General features: G+C 39.7%; 1 protein-coding gene across 1 annotated transcript in view; it reads right to left on the bottom strand.

Moving 5' to 3' along the window:
• Window positions 1–9,036, bottom strand: part of AGXT (alanine--glyoxylate aminotransferase) — a 49,334-nt gene extending 40,298 nt beyond the window's left edge. Inside the window, exon 1 of the mRNA XM_053709906.1 lies at window positions 8,712–9,036. Within this exon, the coding sequence (XP_053565881.1) occupies window positions 8,712–8,945 (234 nt within the window). The 5' untranslated portion in view covers window positions 8,946–9,036. The remainder of the gene's footprint in view (window positions 1–8,711) is intronic.
• Between the last annotated feature and the right edge of the window lie 1,541 nt (window positions 9,037–10,577).

A 10,577-nucleotide genomic window follows, 5' to 3' on the forward strand; every position in this document is an offset into this window, starting at 1 on the left:
TTTCTCTCCAAAAACTGTTTCCCGTTCCCACCATCCTAAATATAAATTAGCGTATGTGAGGGCACAGGCTGTCCCCATGGCGGTGCCTCATATATGGAGATAGAACTTATCGTTCAATACAAAATAGTTGTGGCTTGGGACAAACCTGAGCAGGAGTATTATGAACAAAGAAGAAACCAAATGGATTATGTTTGGAATTGTTAGCATTACCGACGCCATCTTGTTCTTAGCTGCCATTTTGTCTTCGGAATCCATCTTGTCTAAGTAATATTTTATTATAGCAGTTATTATGTAGTGAGAAATATGCTGATTTTAGTAAGAATTGTATAGGTTTTATTGGCCTTGCAAATGTTCCTGGCAAGGCGCCTGGAAGTCCGTTATCTAGGTAAGATGGCCAAATGGCCTTGCTTTGGGCTGAGCTATGCGCACAGATGTATTTTCGCTACTGTTATAAGGAATACTCTTTCATACTCCTCTTTCTCTCAATTATTTCAATAAGCTTCTTTTGTTCATGAAATATGGTATGATATGACGCGGTTATGAAGTGTCATCATGTTAACCCTATATGCTGTCATGACTGCCTATAAGACGTGCCTTTCATCTTTCAATAAACATAATCGTTTTTAGACTTATTGCTGCGTGTTCTGAATTCTATTCTCTAGATATCCTAATCAAATAACCCCTTCATTTCCAGCTGATAATGTGTGCTCCAGGCCAAGCCCTGACTGACACGCTCCCCCCCTGAAAACAACATCTATTCTGGCTGCAATCTATGGCCCCCAAAGGACTCAATGAATAACTAATGTTTGGCCCATTTCTGTAAAGCTGAAATATATATATATATATATATATATATATATATATATATATACCACTGTACTTGTGAGAGCACTTTGTATAATATATACAATACCACCACCATAATATACATCTGTATACAACTTTTATAGATAATAACCTATATATTTCTCAAACTGTAATTAAATACAGAAAATACTCATACATTTTAGTGTCAGTAATAGGACACAGTATAAGCCTGATTTTTTATGAAATGTGTACTTCTGATGTCTAACCACATAGAACAGTTTTACATTGTTTACGGGTCCCCTAAAAGACACTATTGCCTAGATTACGAGTTTGGCGTTAACAGGGGTGCGTTGCTAACAACGCTTTTTTTTCTAATGCTACCTTAAGCCAACGCTGGTATTACAGGTTTTTTTAAACCTGGCGTTAGCTGCAAAAAGGTGAGTGTAGAGCAGAATTTAGCTCCACATCTCACCTCAATACCAGCGTTGCTTACGGTAGTGATGAGCTGGCTAAACGTGCTCGTGCACGATTTCCCCATAGGAAACAATGGGGCTGAGCTGGCTGGAAAAAAACCTAACAGCTGCAAAAAAGCAGCGTCCAGCTTCTAACGCAGCCCCATTGTTTCCTATGGGGAAAATAAATCTATGTCTACAGCTAACACCCTAACATGAACCCCGAGTCTAAACACTCCTAATCTTACACTTATTAACCCCTAATCTGCTGCCCCCGCTATCGCTGACACCTACATTATATTATTAACCCCTAATCTGCCGCTCCGGACACCGCCACCACCTACATTATAGTTATAAACCCCTAATCTGCTGCCCCCAATGTCGCCGCCACCTACCTACATTTATTAACCCCTAATCTTCCGACCCCAACATCGCCGCTACTATAACAAATTTATTAACCCCTAAACCTAACCCCAACCCTAAATCTAACCCCCCCTAACTTAAATATAATTTAAATTAAACAAAATACATTTAACATAATTAAATAAATTAATTTATTTAAAACTAAATACTTACCTATAAAATAAACCCTAAGCTAGCTACAATATAACTAGGTACAATAGTTATTAAATAGTTATTAACTATTTAATAACTACCTAGCTAAAATAAGTACAAAATTACTTGTAAAATAAATCCTAACCTAAGTTACAATTACACCTAACACTACACTATCATTAAATAAATTACCTAAACTACCTACAATTAATTACAATAAACTAAATTACGAAAAAAACCCACTAAATTACAGAAAATTAAAAAAGAATTACAAGAATTTTAAACTAATTACACCTAATCTAATCCCCCTAATAAAATAAAAAAGCCCCCCAAAATAATAAAATTTCCCTACCCTATACTAAATTACAAATAGCCCTTAAAAGGGCCTTTTGCGGGGCATTGCCCCAAAGTAATCAGCTCTTTTACCTGTAAAAGAAAAATACAATACCCCCCCAACATTAAAACCCACCACCCACACACCCCTACTCGAAAACCCACCCAATCCCCCCTTTTAAAAACCTAACACTAACGCCCTGAAGATCACCCTACCTTGAGCCGTCTTCACCCAGCCGGGCACAAGTGGTCCTCCATATGGCAGAAGTCTTCATCTGATCGGGCCGAAGAGGTCCTCCAGACGGCAGAAGGCTTCATCCAAGCGTCATCTTCTATCTTCATCCTTCCGGAGCAGAGCGGAGCCATCTTCAATCCAGCCGATGCGGAGTCATCCTCTTCAAACGACGTCCTAACGAAGAATGAAGGTTCCTTTAAATGACGTCATCCAAGATGGCGTCCCTTGAATTCCGATTGGCTGATAGGATTCTATCAGCCAATCGGAATTAAGGTACGAAAAATCCTATTGGCTGATGCAATCAGCCAATTGGATTGGACTGGCATCCTATTGGCTGTTCCAATCAGCCAAAAGAATGCAAGCTCAATCCTATAGGCTGATCCAATCAGCCAATAGGATTTTTCCTACCTTAATACCGATTGGCTGATAGAATCCTATCAGCCAATCGGAATTCAAGGGACACCATCTTGGATGACGTCATTTAAAGGAACCTTCATTCTTCGCTAGGACGTCGTTTGAAGAGGATGGCTCCACGTCGGCTGGATTGAAGATGGCTCCTCTCCGCTCCGGAAGGATGAAGATAGAAGATGCCGCTTGGATGAAGCCTTCTGCCATCTGGAGGACCTCTTCTGCCCCGATCGGATGAAGATTTCTGCCGTATGGAGGACCACTTGTGCCCCGGCTGGGTGAAGACGGCTCAAGGTAGGGTGATCTTCAGGGGGTTAGTGTTAGGTTTTTTTAAGGGGGGATTGGGTGGGTTTTAGAGTAGGGGTGTGTGGGTGCTGGGTTTTAATGTTGGGGGGGTACTGTATTGTTCTTTTACAGGTAAAAGAGCTGATTACTTTGGGGCAATGCCCCGCAAAAGGCCCTTTTAAGGGCTATTTGTAATTTATTATATAAGGTAGGGAAATTTTATTATTTTGGGGGGCTTTTTTATTTTATTAGGGGGATTAGATTAGGTGTAATTAGTTTAAAATTCTTGTAATTCTTTTTTAATTTTCTGTAATTTAGTGTTTGTTTTTTTTCGCAATTTAGTTTATTGAATTTAATTGTAATTAATTGTAGGTAGTTTAGGTAATTTATTTAATGATAGTGTAGTGTTAGATGTAATTGTAACTTAGGTTAGGATTTATTTTACAGGTAATTTTGTACTTATTTTAGCTAGGTAGTTATTAAATAGTTAATAACTATTTAATAACTATTCTACCTAGTTAAAATAAATACAAAGTTGCCTGTAAAATAAATATGAATCCTAAGCTAGCTACAATGTAACTATTAGTTATATTGTAGCTAGCTTAGGGTTTATTTTATAGGTAAGTATTTAGTTTTAAATAGGATTAATTTATTTAATTATGTTAAATGTATTTTGTTTAAATTAAATTATATTTAAGTTAGGGGGGGGGTTAGGGTTAGGTTTAGGGGTTAATACATTTATTAAAGTGGCGGCGATGTCCAGTCGGCAGATTAGGGGTTAATAATTGTAGGTAGGTGGCGGCGACGTTGGGGGTGGCAGATTAGGGGTTAATAAATATAATGTAGGTGTTGGCAATGTTAGGGGCAGCAGATTAGGGGTTCATAGGTATAATGTAGGTGGCGGCGATGTCCGGTGGGCAGATTAGGGGTTAACATTTTTTATTTTAGTGTTTACCATGTGTGGGGGGGGGGGGCTCGGTTTAGGTGTTAATAGGTAGTTTATGGGTGTTAGTGTACTTTTTAGCAGTTTAGTTAAGAGTTTTATGTTCCGGCATTAGCCCATAAAACTCTTAACTACTGACTTTTGAATGCGGTTGAAGTCTTGACAGGAAAGGTTCCACCGCTCACTTCTTCCAAGACTCGTAATACCAGCGTTAGGCAAATCCCATTAAAAAGATAGGATGCGCAATTGATGTAAGGGGATTTGCGGTAGCCTTGAGTCGCGGAAGAAAAGTGAGCGGTGAGCCTGTACCTGTCAGACTCGTAATACCAGCGTTAGGTAAAACGCAGCGTTGGGACCTCTCAACGCTGCTTTTTAAGGCTAACGCCAAACTTGTAATTTTGGTTTATGGGTTTGTGACACATAAATATAAACTCAGATAATGAATAAAACCAATTTTTTTCCCCAAAAAATCCTTTTTACTTGTATGGATGTTCATATATACGGATATTACTATGTACCAAAGGCTTCTTGAATGTAATGTCATTGTTATATCAATGTACATGTAATAACCTATGTATTTAGAGGCTATATCAGTCCCGCTGATATAAATTGAGACCATAACATGTTTCCCACTCATGATGGAAAATTCTAATAGGTGACTGGTTGACATCACCACACCTCCTTCTGACAAGATGATTTAGTATAGACATTTTTAGTATAGGTTATGGATTTAATGGGCAAAATGACTTATTACAGTTGTCAAATTAAAGGTTAAGGAGTCATTTGTAAACAGTTTAAAGGGACGCTGAACCCTAATTTTTTCTTTTGTGATTCAAGTAGAGCATGCAATTTTAAGCAACTTTCTAATTTACTCCTATTATCAAATTTTCTTCATTCTCTTGGTATATTTATTTAAAAAGCAAGAATGTAAGTTTAGATGCCGGCTCATTTTTTGTGTACAACCTAGGTTGTTCTTGCTGATTGGTGGATAAATTCACCCACCAATAAACAAAAGTTGTTCAGGGTTCTGAACCAAAAATTGTCTGGCTCCTTAGCTCAGATGCCTTCTTTTTCAAATAAAGATAGCAAGAGAACAAAGAAAAATTGATAATAGGAGTAAATTAGAAAGTTGCTTAAAATTGCATTCTCTATCTGAATCACAAAAGAAAAAAAATTGGGTTCAGTAACCCTTTAATACACTCCAGCACGTTAAATGGATCACTGGGAAAAAATTAAAGGGGAGAGAAGTTTACAGTGCACTTTCTCTTTAAAAGGACATCAAACATTTTTGTTAAAAAAAACTTGTACTTGTCTAACATTCCCTTGATAGATTAAAAACAAAATTCTTTAACCTGCAAATGCTTAAAATGAAATAGCTGGTTCAGGCAATTTGCAGCACTCTGAAAACCTAGTTTACAGATTTTCCATTTTGGCCTCTTTAGAGAGTGTGGTACAAAGCACAATTTTTACTCTAGAGCTGATTAATGTCCCTTTAAAGTGATGGTAAATCCTAGCATTTGTGAAAAGCTAAGATTTACCATTGGAACAAATAAAGGGGACTTTCATTCCGAGTGGGTAATTCGGGTATATTACAGCACCAAGCTGGATTTCCCGCACAACTATTGGCTAAGAGGTGGAAACGTCCCCTCTCAGCCAAATAGCGTTTTGCCGTGGGCTGCCTTAGTAGCTCAGTGCGGCGAATGCTGCAAACAAACAAAGGAGCTTTATTTGTTCCAATGGTAAATTATAGCGTTTCACAAATGCTAGGATTTACCATCACTTTAAATGCTAGGATTTACAATCACTGTGGACCCTCCCCAACTCTCCAATCTTATTCATATACCCCTCTCCCACACTTCCACGATATCTTGCCCTGACCTTGCTATAACCCACTATAACAATACTCTTTCCACTGCACTTGACACTCTCGCTCCGCCCCACGTCGTCAGCTCCAGCCCTGGCACTCCCAACAAACACGCTACCTACAAAAATGCTCACGCACTGCTGAACGTGCCTGGAGGAAATCTCGCTCTGAACCTGATTTCCTGCACTATAAGTTCACTCTTTACTCTTACACCTCTGCCCTTCGCTTAGCTAAGCAAACATACTTCTCTTATATCCACTCACTCTTCAAACCCTAAAAGACTCTTCTCCATTTTCAACTCTCTCCTCTACCCACTGCACCACCCCCCTCATCTGCATTCAGTGCTCAAGACCTTGCTGACTATTTTTTCAATAAAACACTTGCCATCCGAAGAAACATCCCAACACAAACCTGCAATCTCCCAACTTCACTCCCAGTCACCCCCTCTACCACTCTCTGCACCCTCCTCCCAACCACTGAGAGCGAAGTGGCTTCCCTTTTGTCTTCCTCTCACCTCACTACCTGCCCGCTGGACCCTATTCCTTCACATCTAAGTCTCCCACCCTCACTCCGGCTCTTACTCACATATTCAACCTATCCCTTTCTACCGGATCATTCCCTGCCTCCTTCAAACATGCAAAGGTCACCCCCATCCTCAAAAAACCCTCCTTTGACCCTAACTCCCCTGCAAACTACCGCCCCATATCACTGCTCCCGCTAGCTTCCTGTCCTCCAACTCATTGCTTGACCCCCTGCAATCTGGCTTCCGTCCCCAACACTCAACTGAGACTGCCCTCACCAAGGTTACTAACGATCTCCTTTCTGCTAAAAACAAAGGTTACTACTCTATACTCATCTTACTGGACCTCTCTGCTGCCTTCGACACTGTTGACCATCCCCTTCTCCTACAGACTCTCAGCTCTCTTGGGATCTTTGACACTGCCCTCTCCTGGATTCACTCTTATCTCTCTAACAGATCCTTCTCCATCTCTTCTGATGGTGACTCCTCCTCTCTTTTGCCTCTGTCTGTTGGAGTACCTCAAGGCTCTGTACTGGGTCCTCTACTCTTCTCTATTTACACTTCTTCACTGGGTAAACTTATCAACAGCTATGGCTTCAGCTATCATCTCTATGCTGATGATACCCAGATCTACCTTTCCACCCCTGCACTCTCTCCTTCTGTCAATTCTCACATCAGTGACTGCTTATCTGGCATTTCCTCCTGGATGGCCTCTCACCACCTAAGTATAAACATGTCCAAGACCGAACTACTTCTAATTCTCCCCTCTAATTCTACTCATCCTGCCGCAACCACCTATGCAATATCTCCAATATTCATCCGTTTCTAAGTGCTGAAACTACTAAACAGCTAATCAGCTCCCTGGTAATTTCCCGACTTGACTACTGTAATAACTTACTAACTGGCCTCCCTCTCTCCCCTCCAATCCATCCTTAATGCATCTGCCAGACTAATCCACCTCTCTCAACGCTCTGTTTCTGCTGCACCTCTCTGTGAGTCCCTTCACTGGCTCCCCATTCACAACAGAGTTAAATTCAAAATTCTCACCCTGACCTACAAAGCCCTCACCAATGCTGCCCCACCCTACCTGTCCTCACTTATCAACAAATACACTCCTGCCCGCTCCTTAAGATCCAACAATGACCTGCTTCTTGCGTCCTCTACCATCACCTCCTCTCATGCTAGACTACAGGACTTCTCTCGTGCGGCACCAACCCTCTGGAACGCACTTCCTCGTGCTGTCAGACTTGCCCCTAACCTCTCCTCCTTTAAACGTTCCCTAAAGACCTTTCTGTTCAGGGAAGCTTATCACCCTACTTATTAACATACTAACTTCACTTAACTAACAGCTGCCCTCTATCTCCTCACTAATATCATTCTCACCTTTGCAGTCCCCACCTCCTGTTTCAAATCCTCCTACCCATCTAGATTGTAAGTTCCCACGGGAATAGGGCCCTCAATTCCCCCTGTATTTGTCTGTAAAATGTTGTCTTTTATCGTATTGTTTCTCCATTGTACTGTTATCCTTGTACCCATGGACAGCGCTGCGGAATCTGTTGGCGCTTTATAAATAAAGAATAATAATAATAATACTTTAAGCTCCACAGGGAAACGTAATGTGCATCATAGGTGAGTGTGTGTATGAATATGAGTTGTGCTTTAACAAGAGATGAGTTTTGCATATCTTTAATTATAAACCTCACTATAATTCTCTTATAGCACTAACTTAGGACAGAGAATTGATGCAGGACACACAAAATAAAACAGGATCCTTTATGTGTTTCTGCTGAGTCTGTTTAATAACGCAGATATATAACAGGAAAATGTTATCAAGCAGATAAAAGGAGTGAAAGCAACAACATATATCTGGGACCGATTTTTATCTAAGCAAAGTATATTTATTTTGATTAATATTATTTCCAAAACTTTTTCACAGATCCTATGAATGAAAATAAAACATCAACTGTGACCCTTTGAACGATCACCTGGAAAGCCTGATATGAGCTATATTTGCATTAGATTTTTAGAGCATAAACAAATATGAGCAAAAAGCTATCATATATACAAAGAAATTACACTCCTTTACTTTTCTAGCAATTCATTATATTTTACTGTGTGAGACCAATTTTGAAATCCTTTTTCGGTAAACAAAACAAACAAACAAAAACAAACCCACCAAAAAAATAATGCTGTAGGTATCAAAATAGTTACATAAATAAAATATACAGTTGCTTCTGAAATCATTGGTTCATAATGAACAAAGAATTGCATGTTACCATATGGGCCTATATGGATTTTTTTAGCTTTACCTGGAACATTTCAGAGTGCATGTGTCCAATGACCTGTTGGGCCCCTGCTAGCTGTATCCGTGGTGGCACATTGGAGGGTCCGGGACCCAGCATGAGACGCTGGGGGATATGCAGGGGCTGTAGGAGTGCAGGAGGTGGAGGGACAGTCAGCAGAGAAGACATGGTCCTGACAGAAGATGAGACCCGTGCAGCATGAAAAAGAGAAAAAGAAATGGCTCTAACTGCTCCCTGCATCTTTATTAACCCCTGCCTAGTGCCTATGAGTGACGTACAATGAACCTTAACCCACTATTCTCTCTCTGTGTCTTGCTGATCCTAAGCCTCACGTTTGCAGTACAGGCTGCTTTTTCTCTCCACTTTTCTCTCTCTGGATTTGTCACCCACTGTCACTCCCCCCACACAGAGAGGTCACAGGTGTCTGCCCTATGTTCTGTGACACTGAGGGCAATACACCTGCCCCTTCTGACACTTCCCCTTGAACACAGTAGCTGCTATCAGAAACAGGTGTAAACAGAATTTATTGTACACTGTGAATAACATGACGCTATTAACTAAATGAGTATTTCCCAGTAATACCACTTTTTATGTCTGTTAAAAAATTGCTGCAACAAACTTTGGCTTAAAAACACATTACAGGCTTCCACACTGCACCTCTGCAAAAATATCTCATGACTAGGGAGTTATCCATTAAACAGCTTGTACAATATTACATGAATGCTTCATGATCCAAGAAAATAATTAAGAGAGAAAACAAACTTAAAGGTATAATTCTGTATATGGTTTCTCTTGTGCATGCATTCTTGCTACATCTAAAATTAACTTCTTAAAATGTACAGATAATTATACTTAGAAAAATATTAGCTCAGCCAAATGGTTTAAATGTTCCCTTACCTGGTCACAGGTTTGTCAGTTGTCCAGGATATTTAGGTTTAGTTTTTTTCCCCCCATTTTACCCATATGTTCTAACTTGTCTATTGTTGTCAGTATATATATTGAAAAAAAACTTTGGAACATGCCTGTTTGCAGAGTTGGGATCCACATAAGTATGTCTTTATAAGGGACAGTCTACTCCAAAATGTTTATTGTTTAAAAAGATAGATAATCCCTTTATTACCCATTCCCCAGTTTTTTCATAACCACCACTGTCATAGTAATATACTTTTTACCTTTGTAATTACCTTGAATCAAAGCCTCTGCAGACTGCCCCCTAGGTATCTCCACAGGTGTGAGTATAATATGATCTACATGGCACACATGAACTAACACTGTCTAGCTGTAAAAAAAACTTTTCTTCAATTGCTTAGAAATTAGCATATGAGCCTACCTAGGTTTAGCATTCAACAAAGAATACCAAGACAACAAAGCAAAATTGATGATAAAAGTAAATTGGAAAGTTGTTTAAAATTGCATGCCCTATCTGAATCATGAAAGTTTAATTTTGACTAGACTGTCCCTTTAATCTAAAAGAAACCTGAATCCCCATATATTAGTAAAGTATTATTCTCATAGGGGCCCTGATGATCGAAAGTGCTACAAGGCGGCAAAATATTCTAAGGGATCCGCTGCTATGTCGACCAAGCTTGTCGTAATATTTCAAACTCTTGACATGGGGGCATTGCAGAGAGGCATTTACATATACATGCCATTGGTCGGTGATGCTGGCTGTAATATCTCTTTAAGAGGAGTGCTTTGAATCTCCACCCCTCTATTTGTTTTTTTTACAAAGCTGTGCAGCTGCTACTATTTGGTGCCTGAATATTACACAAGCTGCAGTAGTAACTCAGTGTTTCTATTGTCCTGCATTGTTCCTGTACAGATTTTCTCCTGTGAGGATTTCTACTTTATCATAAGGAGGATTACTTCTGC

This window comes from Bombina bombina, chromosome 4 (genome assembly GCF_027579735.1).
Source record: "Bombina bombina isolate aBomBom1 chromosome 4, aBomBom1.pri, whole genome shotgun sequence".
Classification (NCBI taxonomy): Eukaryota; Metazoa; Chordata; class Amphibia; order Anura; family Bombinatoridae; genus Bombina; species Bombina bombina.